The 17,466-nt window shown below is 49.6% G+C and overlaps 1 protein-coding gene across 1 annotated transcript in view; it reads right to left on the bottom strand.

The window, feature by feature from the left end:
- The window catches only part of ASTN2 (astrotactin 2), a 365,002-nt gene that overhangs the window by 255,059 nt on the left and 92,477 nt on the right, over positions 1-17,466 (bottom strand). Inside the window, exon 5 of the mRNA XM_026059690.1 lies at positions 11,384-11,530. Within this exon, the coding sequence (XP_025915475.1) occupies positions 11,384-11,530 (147 nt within the window). The remainder of the gene's footprint in view (positions 1-11,383; positions 11,531-17,466) is intronic.

The raw sequence follows: 17,466 nt of genomic DNA, 5'->3' as shown, positions 1-17,466 counted from the left end.
TTGAAAAAAAAAAAAAAAAAGACAACTGTTTATTTTTGGAGCCACCTTATAAAGCAACATCAAAACGTGACACCCAGAGGGGAGCCAATAAAACATTTTTTGGCAGAAGACAGAAGTTCAGTGTCCACATAAAGCAGGATGCATTTTCCATCAAACGGCTCAAGCCATTTTCTCGAGCTTCTCCTCACCTACAAGCTGCAGGTCTGCAGCCGTGCAGGACGCGGGGTGGCACAGGCTGACCAGCCCCAGGTGGAATTTTCTTTGCACTAAAAAGCACAAATTTGGGGAGCCTGAAGTAATTTGCACATTGATCAGGCTTTGCCACATTATGTACACAGAACGACCTCCCCCAAAATAACACAGTTATAACTGAAAGAAAACAAATGATTTTGTCCTGCTACTTTCAAGATGAAATATTTACTATAATTTTAGTAAGTCTGATTGAAAAATCACCCTCAATGTTAAAAGTTAAAACAAAAAAGGCATCGCCATCAGAAGCAAAATCGTTTCAATCCCATATCACTGAATTCAGTGTCAAATGGAGGCTTTTCCGCTTGAATCTGAGAAAAAAAAAYTGGGAAAAATAAGAGGTTTTGGTTAATTGTAAACACTTTCCTTTCTTCCTAGGAGGGAGGAAGGAGAGGAGATTTTCCAGCAAGGAAACTTCTCACATCTTTGAAGCTGAGTGTGTCACAGCTCAGACGGGTAAGATTTTCAGACATGTTCACAGATACTCTTATCACTCTCACGCTTACTCCAAATACAAACAGACATACAAACAAAAATCCCAACCTTGATCCTTTTCATAGCTTGCCTAAGAAAAAATAACAGGAAAAGGAGTTTTGCAAATATTTTGAAAGCTAAAATTCTGAAGCTTTCAAAGCCTTTTTGCACATATTTTGCCTTTATTTTCAAAGAATGGATACATATAAAACAGCTTTCAAAAGTCGCCAGCATGCAGTTATCAAAAATATCTCGAGAAGCTGAAAAGGAGCAGATTGAACATCAAATCCTTTTAGAAACTATCCAGAACAAACATTTTCTAAGCCAGAGCCGTTCCACACGCCTTTGGTTTGTCAGAAACATCAGCCAGACGTGCTTTCTCCGACGCGCAGGCTTTTAATAAGCGCCAATAAAAGAGGGCAGAGCGGGGGAACACCAGCACCCCGAGCGGCTCCCACGGTCGGCGCAGAGCCGGGGCACCCAGGAAGGTGCAAACCGCCCTCTGCAACCGCCGCTGACGGCAGGCACTCGGGCGGGCAGGTTGCAATCTCCGATAAATGTTCATAGCGTGTTTTGGGGGAGAAACCCTCCCGAAGACACCCACGAGAGACGGCGCACCCAAAATCGAAATCAAAATCGCCCTGCTGCGAGYGCCCTCCCCTCCGTCTGCTGCATGGAGGGCAAGGGTCTCCCATTCAAAAGCACAGCGAAACCCCCCTTACAGGATAATATTTAGGGTCCAGGGTAAAGTAACCACCAACGCAGCATCAACCAGCTGAACGGAGGAATAAAACAGCGAAACCTCTGAGCCGGCAGCCCCCAGCTCCCCGCGACCCAGCGGCAGGATGGACCCTCCGCTCCGCTGCCCACACGGACAGCGAACGCCGCAGCGCGGCGGCACCGAGGTTTCAACGGGCGGCGACGTCCAGCCTCGACCGCCTCCCGGCTCCGCGAGGTCYGCAAGGGCTTCGGGGCGTTGTTTTGCTTGGGCTTTTTGCACGCGTGTGTTTTTCCTCCCCCTTTTCCTTCTCCGATTCCGATCAAAGCCGACGCAGCTCAGACAGCATCAGAAGTTCACGTCCCTCGTCCGCGGGTCTCCTTCAAAGTTCAGGGGAAGTGCTTAAGCCTTGACAAAAGAGACTTGAAGTTCTGACATTTCAAAAACCATTTGCCAGAAGAAAACAGGATAAAACAGCTCAGAATAGATATTTAACAAGGGAAAAGAACAAAGCGCCCAAAAGGCAGCCAAAAGGGTTGGGCCTTCTTCCTTTCTCTCTCTCTCTTTTTTTATTTTTAAAGGGAGACATCAAAAAAAAATTTTTTTTTTTTTTTGAAGAATTTGTATTTCTTCCTCCCTCTATCCTTTTTGTCTTCTTTGGTCTATTTGCTCTATCTTGGCCAACGAAACTCCTTTTGATCTAAAATTAGCGTTCGGTGTTCGAATGCTCTGGGAAGTCATACTACAGGTCGCTCTTAATGCACCCGCCCCGGCGGAATCAAACAATTRCAATCCGCTTCCAGAATTATTCTGCTTTTTTTTCCAAACACAACAGGGAGAACGGTACCTCCTGCTCCATTCTGTAGGACTTCTACCTACACAGCATAACCCTATTCAATTCCTTTAGAGACCTATTCTTCTTTTTTTTTCCTGTTAAACTTGAAAGAACRTTTCCCAAAAAGGCAACTCCTCCCTTATCAGCTCTTTCCATTGATCGGMGCTCTCTTTCCAATCCTTGTACCAGAGAATAAAATATTCTGCTTTTTTAATTTCTTTCAGAAATTTCAGACGAAGAGCCAGACAGAGGTTCAATTCCCAGGACAGACACACACCGACCTGAGCGAGAAAATGGGGCTTGGTGGAGGACTGCGTCCACAGATTAATGCAGTGCTCAGCTCTCCTCCCCCTCTCTCCTCCTCAGCTCCAAACTTGGCAATTTTGGAATTATTTCACCTCTTCAAATTTGAATTTCAATTCTTCATTCTAAATTGAAAGCAGGGAGACCATCACACCAGGCTCAAAGCGAAGATTTCAATTTCATCTTGCTTTTCAAATATTTTCTCTCACAAATAAAGGGGAAATGACTCAACCAAAAATTAAGTTGATAACTTTTTTTAAAACAAGAGAAGTTTATACATATTCTTTTCTCTTTTGTTTATTTTTCTATCGGCCAACCTGAATCCACCTTGAATCACAAGCGGTGCTTGACTCCAGGCTGCCCTTCGTTTGCACCAGCGCTCCCCGACCTGCAGCAGCTCACAGCCCAGGACTCCGGGGGTTAGAAACATGCTCAAATCCGCCCGTTTTTTACATGGGCAAAGCAAATTAGTGATAAAAATCTGCATGTAATTACAGTTAAGACTCAAACCATCTTTTTTCTGTGGGAGGATCAGGGTTAGGTTTTAATCATTAAATGGCACTTTCTTGATAATGCTCACAGGCTCTTTCTTTGGGTTTTCCTGGAAGCACGTCTAGCTTTCACCAGGGCTGAACTTCCAACAAAAAAAAATGCACTTATTTAATTCAATACAGAAAGTGGCTTGCCCACATTTTCCCAAATCCAAGCGGAACCAAAATGCTCAAGTGCAAACGTGCCAGTGGATTTGACTCCTGCAAGAGACTTGGCCTAAAGCCTCGCTCCCCGGTCGAACGAAAGGGTCCTTTGCCTCCCCACTGCCGGGCACCATCGCGCTCACGGCATGACTGGGAGAGCTTGAGTATGCTTTTTGAGGTCATTTTTGAGGTGCTTTGTTGAACAAAAGCAWACAAAACCTGAGAACTGCTGTTGGCACCTTGCAGGTTCGCTCTTGCTTCTCCTCTCACAATCTTTGGAAAAGTGCTCTAGGTGACCCTGCTGGAGCAGGGCGTTGGACTAGATGATCTCCAGAGGTCCTTCCAACCTCAACCCTTCTGTGATTCTTCTGCGATTCTCGCTCGGCCCTGCGTGCCGGCAGCCCTGAGCTTGGCCCCTGCTTTGTCCCTTAATCCGTGTCCTCCAGGTCCCCTCCCCACGCAAGGGCCGGAGGGGGCGAGCAGCCCCCAGGACGGATGCTGCAGGGACCTCAGGATCCAGGGGGGCCCAGAGGAGGACCCAGCGGTCAAATTCCCAGCAGCCACGATATCCCCCATTGTGCTCTTAGACAATATAATYGCACAGGTGTTCACAATAACACATTCACATCCTTGGTAGGCATTTGAGGCAGCAACGGCTAAAACAGAAATTAGATTCCTAAAGAAAAGCTTCTACTTAACGTTCAGTGTCTCCCAACTCCCACGCTCCAGCCTGAGGCTGTTTCTCGGCTACATTCTCTAGATGTYGGACAAGAGTTCAGAGAAACCCAGCCTAAATCTAATCCACAAGGTATATGATGGATGAGGTACAATAAACTTTAAAAAAATATATAAAATGTTTGTGAATGGAGGAGCTTTTTCGTCCGGCACCAAGACCATCCTCCCGGGAGTGCCGAAGCAGAAAACACAGCGAAGCAGGCAGCACGTGCAAAGTTAATAAGCCACAGGATCAAGGCAAGCTAATGCCTACTCATCAAGAGATCGTACATCAACACCACCACTTGTCAGGGGAATTAAAAAGTGAAATAGTATGTTCCCAGCTACACAACCTCAGAAAACGCTCTCTGCATTGCCGCAGTTATTGCTGCTGCAGTTATCCCATGTATTTTCATTTGAAAGCAAATATGGTCCAAGTCAGCTTGCAGGGAACGACTCGCCACCGTGCTGCGAGCAAGCCGGCACTCCTCCCGTGGGGCTGGGCGCCAACACGTGCGTCTCTCCATCCGTCCTCCCGGCGGGCTTGYAGGGTTAGCTGGCCAAACTGCACTCTTCCCTCACCATCCCTCCCAAATTAGAGGTTAAATCACGTTGGTCTAAGCTCAGCAAGTGCTGGGAGATGCAGCTCCCCACTGCCACCGAGTTCAAAACCTGCCTCCCTCAGGACACCACGACTCCCTGCTCCGAAYGGCTGCCGACATCATCCAAATATCAGCGCCAATCCCTCCCCTCACTCGGATAAACAGGACAAACCGAGTGCCACGGGCCGGCGAGGCTGTGTTCGCGGCAGGCGCGCTCGCGGCACGAAGGGGTGGGAGAGCCGGGCCGGCAAAGGGAAGAGAGGAGCTCGGGATCAGAAAAGCCTGTCACAGGAACGATAAAAACATGATGTACTTCAGCCTGCAGGATCATATTAGTTCTTCATGCAAAGAGCGTTCACGCCGCAGAGCAGTCTTGGAATCCCTTTGATCCAAGCTGATACAGTTTATAAATTGATGTTAATATTTAGAGTTCATATCTGGTAACGCTGCAGCCATTTGCTCACATTTTCTTGCCAGCCGAACAGCCGTGGGAACAACAGCGAGCCGTACCGCAGACACGGAGGTGACCTGCTGAYTAAGAGCTGATGAAATTAAACACAATCTGCAAAGCTGTCCCCAAATACAGTCACCTTACCAGAAACATGCGGTGTCTGGGTCAGCCAGGCTCGACACCGACTCTAAAATGGGAATATATTGCTTCTGTTGAAGCACTGACACAGGTCTCCACGCGGTGAAACAGGCTTTTGTGCGACAGAATGGCTTGGGGTTGATAAAATAGCAGAAGAAAAGCCTGATTTAAAGCCAGACAATTCCTTCTATTGATTTCAGGGGATGTTGATAAGGTTCTGACCAGCGAGGGAGCCTGGGACTCCTGTTTGCTGGCAGGGAAAGCTCAGGCAGATCCCTCTGAGATTAGACCTTCTTCTCCATCCTTCTGGCATAAACCGAGGTGCTTCGTTTGTAAGTCAAAGAGCACATCCAGCGTTACCTTGCTATAAAAGCAGCAGCAGGAAACCGGGCCAGTGCGGGCAGAGAGGCAGCCGGTTCCCCAGGTCCTGGGCTCGACTGCTCATTTCTGTGCACCCGCATGCGCGGCACGTGCTGAGCGCGCACGCGGGCAAACGTCTGAGGAAACAAACTAATGCCTGGTCACCTCTGAGGGCTGCACAAGATTGAGCAGGAGATGTCAAAAGCAAACAATTTAAAGCAACAAATTTAATTAAAAACAAAATGAGAAGTTGTTGCGAGCCCAACAATTGCAGTCAGCAGAGCTCAGTCAATCTTCGGGGAAAATTAACAAAAGCTGCTAATAGCAGCATCCAATTCCACCGCCGTCTTGGAGGAAACAATCAGGGGGGAAGGAAATAAATAATCTTCAGATGAAACAATTACTGATCAGCTGCGTGACAATCACTGAACGTCAGCAGTCAGACGGAGAGAGGCAGGCGCACCAAGCGCAGGCTCAAACCCAAAGCGCGGGCTTTGGCTTGCAGGTCTTACGTGGTCTCAAGCAGCAACTCGGCACTGCAGCTCCCCAGGCTTGAATCAGCTGGGCGCCAGCAAGCCGCTGCACCTCGCCGGGGCTTTGCGCGGGTGCAGGCTCCTTGCTCTCCTTCGCCCTTTGCTTCCAGGGCAGACCAGAGGTGCTGGTGGTCATCATGGGGAGATTCATCCATGTTTGCAAGTGGGCTGAAGCTGCACCAGCAGAAATACCGGCATTGGGATGTTTGGCCAGGCTGGTCCAGGGGCAGGAGCTCCACTGCCAGCTGAAAGTGGAGCCCGCTGATGGGAGGCCAAGGCCCGCTGGCAGGWAAGTGGTTGCACACGTGGTGCCTTTGCTCACTGACCTGCATACACCAAAGTGCAGAGTCCAGGGATGGTTAAGACAGGGATTAGCACGTTCTCCCTGGCAGGTGTCTCCAAAGAGGGAGGACGGAGGTTGCAAACATTCCGAGATGTCTCTGAAGTGACAGAAACCTAGTTTATGCCCTTTCCTTTATTTCCACTTATAAAACAAAGCGCTGCGAGCCCCCAGCTAAATGTTGCTCTTCCTTCCTTCTGTACGCAACAGAGGATCTCACCTACCGCTCCCACTAAAATATCCAGATACAAACATCCACCCACACCATATATAACCTCGATGCAGGCTGTAAAAATGGGAAGCTTTAATTGATACTATATTTCAAACTGTTGGGCAGCAAGGACACACTCCAGGCTAAGTCCTCCAGGGCATCTTTCCCAGCCCTGCTTTCTCTGCAAGCAGCTCCCATTGCCTGCGTCTCCACTTCTTGAATGATTACTCACAAGAGAAAAACTACTGAACGCATAGAGCTGAGCGGCTAACGCATCCATAAGGGCCTTTATTGCTCAGACGGAGGGGCTCTCTATCCTTCCTCCCCTTAACACCGCAAATTGTTCCTCTAAATAACACTTTACTTTTCCAAATCCTCATAAAAGCTACTATGATCCTTTCTATAAGTTTGAACCTGCTCTGAAATGGGAATGGCCACCTTCTGCTCAGCGGAGGCAGAGGCTGTTCCCGAGCTCCTGCCATGCAGAGGAAGTTCCCAAGAGGAGATTTCTGTCCCCTGGAGGGGCAGCAGTGGCCAAAGGGAGGAGAGGACACTCAAAATCATTTTGGGATGAAAACAACAACAAAAAAAGAGACCTACCCTGGACATAGAGTAAATGGGGGCACGGGAAGGAGAAATCCACCCTCCCCTGCAGACCACGGGAGATCCTAAAGAAGTCGAGGCCTCCCCAGCCTTGTTGGTTTAATGCAACCACCTGCACCTCTCCGCAGCCCGGAGGGCTGGGACAAAACCGGTGCCTTCCTTTTGCTGAGCGCGACAAAACCCCACGCGGCAAAGGAGCCTCCTCGCAGGGCAGCCGACGAGAAGCAGCACAGGCACAAACCGGTCAGCAGGCTGCCAGCCTTCCCCTGCCAGCTAAGAGCACGGCAGCCTGTGGATTTGGCTGCCCTGTAAAACGAAGGCAGAGCAGCTGCACAAACCATGTAATAACTGTTCAGAGGGGAGGCTGGGGGAACCCATCAAAGGAACAAAAGGAAGAAAATGAAGCAAGAGACAGAAATAAGGGCAGTGGAGACAGGCTGGTTATTAATACTGCGGGTTGTAATATATTCTCCTAGTCCTTGCTGCCAGTCGGCTTCTGGTTCCTAACCTTCCCCCTTCCCTTTCCCCAGTGTGCTCAGGAGCCTCTTTTTCTAGCGCCATTGCTTGCTCTAGAGGGGGAAAGCTGCTTCTCTCCGAGGCTAAAGGCGTTTGGTGGGTTTCTCCCCCGCTCCCCTCCTTTTCTCAGCTTGGCTTTGGATCCTGCCTGGAGCTGGCTTGCATCTATTTAAAGTTTCCTTCAAAGACGAGTCTTCGTCTGCTAGGAGAGGGATTTCTTTCAGCCTCTGTCTTTGTTTGGCTTTTCCTGCAGAGGTGTTGGTAGCTTCTCTGCTTTAAATTTTCCTTGGCTACCGGCATCTATTGAAAGACTGCATATCAAAAAGGAATTAGAGAGCATCCTTCTCTTGCACTGGAACATCTCAACGAACGCACCATCCCTGCCTCCTCTCACAGCCCGGCTTATCGCCATGCAAAATACAAAAGAGCACAGCTTAAGGAACCAGACTATTTAAGCGGATGGCAACATTTACAAGACATGGAGCATATGGTTAGGTGTCATGTGCGAGGCTGCTGTAAGCCTGATCAAAGCTCCCCGCCTCGTCTGGGCCGGAGAAATTGGCTCCGCTGTCGTTTCATTCACACAGCGACACCCACATCAAACCCCTAGTTCAGATCTGTTGCACCTGGGCAAAAAGCAGGTTTAAGTGGAAGAAAATGAAGCCATTAAATCGCCAGGTCAAGGTGATTTAATTCCATCAGTGAAGGACTCCACAGGACAAGCTCTACCCACCCTCCGCAAATACAGCCCTGCACAGGAAAGCCATGAGAAGGGGTTGTGCTCTCCATCTTCCCTCAGCCCCCAGAGCGGGCTCCTGCAGCTTCTCTGCCCAAAAGGAAAAATCTCTCTCCTCCACTCTTTTGCCTTTCAGCAAGCACATTAAGAGCTGTTATCCAAACAGATTATTCAGCCACTGATTTTAAACATCGGGCTCTATTGCTCCCTTTGCAAAGCAAAGGAACCAGTAACAATTCAGACTGGGGAAAGGCCGGGTATGCAACACTTGGTGGTGACGGGGTGCCAGTAAAATTTCCAAACACAGCTCACTTCTGTGATCTTCTTTAATGTTTTATAATATTTTGCTGCCAGTTTGGTGCAGGCTGGGAATTTGTTGTTATGTAAAAGAAGGGACAACTTTAAGTGTTTTTCTCTTCCCAGACAAGGGACTCTGTCATCGCATAAAATGATGAAATCTCAGTAAAACTGATAGCCACTGCAAAATGTCTTTGCTGCTTCTACATGAAGAATTTGACTGTTTCACATAAAAAATATTTTAAAATTTTTTGCAGTTTGTAATTATATTTTACAGTTTCATTACAAAGCTCATTTTAATTCTTCTCCAAACCATTTCTACCGGTCCTCTTGCCACTTTCTCTTTAGAAAAGTCATTAAGTCAGGACTGGAGATCATCCCATTTCCCCCAGTTTCAAGGATATTAATCTGTTTTATTGGTATTTCATTGTCATCTCCATTCAAGCCTTCTCGGTATTTGCATAATTTGCACTGCCACCTCCTTCCTGGCGACAAGCACACGCAGCTCCCTTTTCACTTTAATGCTATGGAGTCACATTACATTCTGTTTTATTTTATTTTTCGAAGATATGATGTCTTTCCTGGGTTAGAGCTGCAGCCCAGGAGCAGGATGCCAGGCTCCTGCCTGCCTATTTACACCACTGACTTCCCATCCTCTTTGACCTTCAGCAAGTCAGTCGGGCTCTCTCTGTCTTGCCATAACCAGTTTTGAGATGGGAATGATATTCCCCTCCCAGCTTAAGTGCTGCAGGCTGAGAATTAGGTTTACACTGGCACCTGGCTGAAAGGGACACGATCCTGGAGCAGCCTCAGTTTCCCGAGTGCAAGAAGAGTTTCTGYTCTCTGGTTGTTCAGAATGACAGTCTGTGAAACCTTCCATAATATTTTTCTGCAGACTGGACAATACTTACGAGTCTTTTAAAAACAGTTAAAGAACCTCTTTCATATCTCCAGTCCTCTGAAGTTCAGTTTGTCCAGTTTGAGACCAAAGAGTAGACCCTCTCCTCCTCTTTTCTTTAAGGGCCAAAGTTTGACTTTTARGATGTCCTGCGTATCCTGAGATTAGGCAGCAATTTCCAGTTAGCAGCCAAGAAGCGTTCTCAGGGATTAGCATACAGAAGGGCTCCCGCCCCAGCACTGTTTGCACAGGGATATTAACCCACTGGCTGCACAGAACTTCATTCCCATCAGCATCGTTGCAGCTGCAGCAGAGACGCAGGAGTGTTTAATGAGCTGCCGCTGTGGAGCTGCTGCCGGTGAAGGTCTGTGGTAGGGCTGGGGAGAGCACGTGCCCTGTTTGCATTACAGTGCAGGGAACTTCCTATGAATTCATATTAAGGCCAAGGAGAAACCACTCTTATCAGGGCTGATCCCCACTTAAAACAGGTTGGAGAATTCCTCCCCACCACAGGGCAATGGTTTAAGACCCTCTTCTTTACACTCTGCTGCCGACACGCTGTCCCAGCTTTCTAAGCATCCACCTCTCCCTAACAYAGTCATTCCCCCTGGATCTGCCCTCCATCCCGACACCACAGCCATGGGCAGCCCCGGTCTACACGAGAACGGTGCAGCCAGCGGTGACGCCCCAGCAGCCAGTTATGCGCCGGGCTCTGCACCGCGCATTTCTGGCAGAGAAAAGGTGCACCCTCAGCATGCCCCGAGCAGCGAGACAAGCGCAGGAGCTGAAGAATTGGAACCGACTGAATAATGGGCCCCGTCTGCAGGAAGAAAATGAAATTTGCCCTCATGTTACTGAAAACTTGCACTTGAYGCTCACTGCACATTATGTGGAAAAGGTCAGTGAAACACAACAAACGCGAGGAGTCCAGTTGGAGAAAGCAATAAATAGTGACAGCAGCCCTTGTCTAATTCTTCAAAGCATCTCTGCCTTTGCTYGGATACTAGCAATTTCACTCTCTGCACAGCTACAAGGGTCTGGGACAAACAGCTTTGCTCTTGCAGGAGAGCAATGCATCTGTGCGGTTTCCCAGGGTTCATCAGCAAGTTCAGAGGAAAACAGGAATACCCAGACACAATTAATAATAGTAATAATAAAAAAGGCACAATTGAGATTTCTGCCTCAGGTCTACAGACGTTCACGCTTTGCTCCTCTGAGAARAGGGATCCCTTCAGCTGAATGCAGAGGATCTCTAGAGCAAGGGCAGTTTCCCGTGTGAAATGAGTGTAAGGTCACCAAGCCTATGGATGTGGGGACAGGGATGAAGGGAAAGAGATAGGAGCTGAACCATACCAGTACTGAAAACAGAAATGCAGCTTAAAAGGACAACCTTCCTCCTTCCCAAGACGACCTGCAAACCATCTTCATACATTCCTCACCGATTCCTTGCACCATGGCACAGATTTCAGTGGAACAGTGCTGGAAAATAACGTTGGGCTGCTGACATCCAGACAGACGCTGCAACCTTCATCTACACCCTTTGCACTGTTAAGCTCATGCTGGGAAGAACYCCCCTGAGGACTAGGAGGAAAGTTTACCACCCATGATCTGGTCCCCCAGAGATGTTTATAAAGCTTGCAAAGTGAAGGACTCCCACATCCAAAACAGTCCTGATGGGGCAAAGGCGTCTAAGTCACCGGCGGGTCTTACCGTCAGCAATGAAATGCTCAGGTACGTGAAGAGTCACCTTCACCGTCAGCGGGCAGGACAGCTGGGAGCCGCACACCATGGCCAGGATGCAGGAGCTGACGGCAATGAGGGTCAGAGCTGTCTTGTTCACRGGGCTTTTCATTGAACCTGGAAGGCAGAGAGAGCGGTGGGTATGGAGAGCCAGCAGAGCAGCATGCCCGGCAAGAGCAAGCAGCAGCCCAGCTCAGTCCCAGCTATCCAGAGCGGCTCATGGCAAAAAGAAATAACTGCATCAGAGGCTTTCTTGGCCTCTCTTCATCTCTGCACAGGCACACACATCCCAGTGGTCCMGTCACCCCGCTCTCTGGGATGCACAGCCACCGAAGTGCTTCGCCCTCCCAGCGGGACTGCAAGGCAGACWCGAGGGAAACTGAGGCACAGAGCTGGTGCAGACACCCAGCCCGAATSACAGAGGAATCAAGACTCAAACCCAAGACTTGCACCCCAGCCCGAAGCTCCAAGTGCTGAGAACTTCTCCTCCCCATCAGCCTCATGACACCTTCTCTCCCCCGCCGACCGCACTGCGAGGATGAGGCCGGGCTCATCCATGACTGATGCTGCTGGGAGGATATCCCACCTCACTCTGCCTCAGGGAAGAGCAGGCATTTAAAAGCAACACATAGCTCAGTAGCGTTTAAAGAGCTTCTGAAGTCTTCAATCTCCAGCTTTCCCATCACTTTTTTTTTTTTTTTTTTTTTTAACTTACATGTTGTTTAACTCACTGGGTTACATCAGTCTTGGGACCTATATTTTCCAGGGGACCTAGGAAATGGGCACTCTTGAGTGCCCCACACAGATCTGCTCCCTGCCCTGGTTTCAGGGCTGGCTCCGGGCGAAAGAAAGCTCCCGAGAGCTGTTCATTTCTGACAGGCTCCCACAGCAAAGCAGCAGTCAGTTTTCATCAGCCTTGGTTTATCTGATGAATTTTGTCAAGTCACAGAGATAACCAAGCCAAAGCTAAGGGCTGCCTGTATCACGGTATCATTTACTTTGCTTAACGCCAGGAAAAATCTATGTCTGTAGATTTTGCATAGCACCAGTGAGTGTTAATTATTTATACATATATATCTAAATATTTAGACACCACACAGGGGCTATAATGAACAACAAAGCAACCTACAGAGCCAGACGCTTTTTATAGGCAGGAGATATTACCCAAAAAGTTTCATTTTGTCAGTCACAGAAGCTTATGGTATCTTCAAAACCCAGCTCACAAAAGGTTTCTCTGCAACTGCTAGCTCAACATTTTCTGACAAGAGAAAGATAGCCTCCGAAGYAGGCCAACTTGGCACCAAGAGATCCCAGTCCTCGCCTGACATCCAAGTGATATGCAGCTCACACCGAGATTGCCTTCCTCCGCCTTGAAGGCCACCTGCCTGACGCCAAGGATAAGGGATGGCTGCACCTGAGAAATAATTCGGGGAAGGAGGCGCCCCTGAGGCTGGGGAGTTCCCACCACCCAGCTACCAGCAACACACGGCTCCAGCAAAGCCTGTTGGATGGCTTCTATTTTACCGTATTTCCTTCGGAATTTTTTTAAGGAAACGGAGGTGAGTGAAAACCAATGCGTGAGCAAGGAACTCAAACATCAGCAGGTCCTGCCAGACGGGCAGCAGGTCACATGCTCCCTGGGAAACCCCTGCAGCACTGGGAGGCGTTAAGACGACTGAATCAGGTCAACTACAGTCTGGTGGGCAGACCGAATTGCTAACTATACAGTGGAAGGAAATGAAAATGGGCGATAAAGACAGGATTTTTGAGAGAGATCTGGTGGCGTCAGGGGGTCCCAGAGTCTCTCACTCAGCACAGGCCAAGAGCGAGCACTTGTCCCTGTGAGATCTCCTCCACTGATACGGTGACTGTGACAAGCCATCCTCTGGTCACCTCTCTGCCTCATCAACAGGTCCCCACTGCCCACGAAGGGACCGTCCCCAGTGGCCCCGAGGGGACTGGCCCCTGGGAACCCCTTTTCTTCTCCCCTCCCTGCCAGTCTCGAGCTGCAGAAGGTGGCAGCCGCTTCAAGCAGCTCATCCCCAAGGCTATCTAACCCGACACCTTGCATCAGCACCGAGTTTTACTTAACGATGGACACCCCTCACCTCACGGCCGATTCCCTTCTCTGAGGTTTGGGAGGCAGCTTCATGCCACCCGAAAACCATCCGGGGAGCATGGAAATGCCAAACGGAGAGCATGAACCTGCAATTAGCCCGAGCTACTGCACGGGGTGGTAAGGGACAGCTCGGATGACCGAGCGGACCTGACTGCGTCCTGGCTCCAAATTCAGAGAAGGACACATTTATTTTTGGAACTCGATCCAGACGTTTCCCCCTTGCTCCCTGCCCTCACCACTCGCTATCTCATCAGCAAGGCGAGATTTAGAAAGCATCTGTTCGAAAACAGAACAGGAAATACATCCAGCAAGTTAGTGCTCGGGCGCTTCACCTTATAATTTAATCAGTTCCAGTGTTAGAAACACCGGTGCCAGAGCAGAGAATTCACGTGCAGGCTGAGCCCACGACACCACCTGCATTTTGCAGGACAGACAGGACGTCAGCAAAAACCTCCTCTGCAGTAGGAAGGAGCCTGCGCAGTGGATGCTCCTGCTGGCACTTGCAGGACAACGGAAGCGGCTGACGTGTTGAGAAGCACTCCCATCACCACGACCAACGTGAGCATACAGAATGATTATTTATGAAGTACCTTTTACTTTCCTTGTGCGCGCATCATCTAAACCTTCCCACTCCTATTCACAGCTTTTAGCACTGATCTCCCGTGCCCTTCGCCTTGGTATGCTCTTTTTTCTTCCCACCCTTTACCCATATGGTCAGCATAAGTCAGAACCTCCTCGGGACACAAACTCATCCTCTAGTGGGGCACGCTGTGCCCGCCACAGTGAAACCCTGCTTTTGGTTGGCGTTACTAATGCAAAAAAAAGGGAAAAAAAAGTTACAATCAGGATAATTGGACACAGCCAGACATACAGTAGACTAGAGAATGCTGAATTTTACCATTATAAATCACTTCTCAATCCAGGGTCTTAAAGTGCTTTGCAAACATTAAATCATAAATCCCTTACGAGTTAGGTGAGTATTATCCCCTTTTTAYAAAGAGCCTGAATCGCAGGTATGATGGTAATTTTCATAACAGCCTGCAGCACAAGCGAAGCCCAGGTAAACTCTGGGAGCCCCAATCTACCGCCATCCCCTCCCCGCTAGCCCCATGGGCTGCCTCTTTCTGCGTGACTAAGAGGAAAGGGGGCATAGGAGCTTGAAACAGCAAAAAGCCTGCTAGAGTTCACTGAATTTGAGCTCAGCTGCCTGAGAAAAGGGACAACGTGCTACAAGTCTCATGTAACCACCTTCCCAACCCCCTGGCCTCCGTCTCSCATTCATTTCCATCGCATCTCTAATTATTGACCTCTAGAATGGCCCAAAGTTGGCTTTGACCAACTGAACCAAAACAACGGGACTTCTGCTCGAACAGAAATTGGATTTCCCGTTCAGCTCTTTATTGCTCGTGGCCAGCTTGCTGCCAGGTTTGAAGGGAAGCTATTAGAAAAGCAGATCCTTCCCTCGCTCTTTAAACAGAGGGACATTTCTCTCGTTTTCCGTCCCATCGCCTGCTCTTCAGACCACTAACGCTCCAGTGTAAGCACTTCTGCACTGTGTTTAAACACCCATCTGGAGATAAACAGCTTAGTGCCAGGCCTCTAAAAACACAGGCAAACATACGCTTTACAACCCATTGCTAACTAAACAAACCTCAACAGGCTTGCCAGGGCTTTGTGTCCAAGATGTGAAACAAAATGAGGAATGCCATCCCTGTCCCAGGGGGTATCCGAACCCATCTCCCAGCCGATGACTGACCAAACTGACTCGTGACGCCGGAGACCAGAGCTTTTGCCCAGGGTTTACCAAGAGGAGGAAGCCGGGGGGAAATGAAAGATGTTAACGGATGGACACTAGGACTGAGGAACCTCCCAGACCTGCAGCGCGCAGCTCCCTGCAACCAAGTTTGGGCACTGCATGGTCCAGAGCAGCTGTGCGAGACTGTTGCACTGTCCACAGGGCATGGCTGAGACCCAGCTTGCTCTCCAGATTCCTCTGCTCTAATAAATCCATCATATATTGAGACAATCTCTCTCTATAGATTTTTAATTAAACAGGCTTGGCTAACCAGATGTGTTTTGGACAGTTTTAGCTGACTTGCAGTCCTGCTGCAGCCGGCAGGCGCCTCCGAACACGCAGGAAGGATGCGTTCGCTGAACTCGCGGGGAACGCCAAGAGCCGCGGCGGGCACCGAGCAGGAGCACCGTGTCCTCTGCTGCTCCGGCGCCCRCCCACGCCGGAGGAGAAGCGGTCAGAAGCAGACGGCAGGACACACGCCAMGGATGAATAATAAGAAGAAATAACTTCTTTGCGGATCAGGGAGAAATAACCTCTCCCCCCCAGCCTCAGATCCCCAGTTGGCGAGAGCAAAGGTGAGAGAAGCAGAAATGAAAGGCAAACTGTTCGGTTTTAGGGGAGAATCATACCTGAGATTTTTCCTGCTACAGATCCAATTAACCACAGCTTAATTAGACTAGGAGACAGGAGAAGTTCAGAAATAAAAACCTCCTTTCAAAGCCTCTGACCCTGTACGAGTAGCCAGAGCCGTGGTCAGAGGCTCCTGCCATCACCAGCTTTCAGACAGGGGATTTTTTTCCCACTTAATCTTTGCTGCCAATTAGACTGTCTCCGACCTCCTCGAGAACGTGTGGGTCCCTTTGCAGACAGCTTAAAAACAGCTTGCAAAGCACCCAATTCCCCCGAAGATTTTGCACCTGCTGCAAGATGAAGATAAATTCAAAGCCACTGGTGTAAACGTGCTGCAAACAGGCCGTCAAAATACACCATGTCTCCTTTGAAATATCCTTTCCTCGTGCAGCTAATTATTTGCTGCTTTGTACACTTCTCCCTGCCCACCTAAAAGACAAGGGGGGGCGGGGGGACAAAAAAGTCCAAGCTCATTTCTTTTTGGTATTGGCAGTTACCTCCATTTAAAAAAAAGAAAAAAGGTATGTTCTGAACACATACGGATTTACAAGCAACACAAATATCTTGTGCTCTTGGTAATATGATGTTGCTAAATCAGGCTCATAAATACATGCTTGGAAGATTAGTCTATAAAAAAATAAACTTTAATTACCCCGTCTTTATCAGCACACAGCCCATAGTGTTAGCCATATGTGGGTGTTAAACGCCAAGTGCTTTGCAATCTCCCCGCCCCCCCAGAGATCGTAGCATAATGCATAACGCGCCGAGGCTATTCGGATATTAAAATGTATTCCCACCGCCCAAGAAAGACGGGGATATAGAAATCGAACCGGAGGAACAGCGAGCGCCCGAACTGCTTAGCAACGCGCTGCCGAGCGCCCGTCGCCTGTGCTGCATGCAAACGCGCCCGGCGGAGGCACGAGCCGCTACTGCGGCGCTGCGAGCCCGAGCGGCGGCTCCGGCAGAACGCAGCCGCCTCCAGGGAGAGGAGCGAGGACGCGGCCGAGGCGTAGCGCCGGCCCGGTGGCCCCCGCGCTCGCGGGAGGGCTGTTTCCGAAGCCCTCCGCCGCTTTACGTGCGTCAGCCGAGTTCAGCGCTCCTAATGATCCCGCTTTATGTTCCAGCAGAGACTCATTAACGTGGTACAACAGCGTTTCCAGGACACCCTCACACACAGAAACATCTCAAGGTGTTTTACAAGTGGGAGATCATGTTAAATCAAATCAAAGAGCAATTAAGATTAACAGCGATGTCAGAGGGCTGCTCTCGCCATGGAGCATCACCCGTGCCGGAGGGCTGCAGCCGCCCTCACCCCACCACCGGCTTCCCATCCCTCCTCCGCAGCCTCGGCCCCGTCACAAAGTCCTCCCTGTCCTTCAGGCAGGCCACGTCTTCCCCTTCCCTTCCGCATGGCGACGGTCCCCCTTTCTCCACCCCAGCGGACACCTGCACAGGATGGGATGGCAATCCTTCTCCTTCCAGCTGGCCACGGCTCTCCCACCCCATGGT

This window comes from Apteryx rowi, unplaced genomic scaffold, assembly GCF_003343035.1.
Source record: "Apteryx rowi isolate R43461 unplaced genomic scaffold, aptRow1 scaffold_16, whole genome shotgun sequence".
In the NCBI taxonomy this organism is placed as follows: Eukaryota; Metazoa; Chordata; class Aves; order Apterygiformes; family Apterygidae; genus Apteryx; species Apteryx rowi.
Note: the sequence above shows the minus strand (reverse complement) of the source record. Positions and strands in the feature narration are given on the sequence as shown.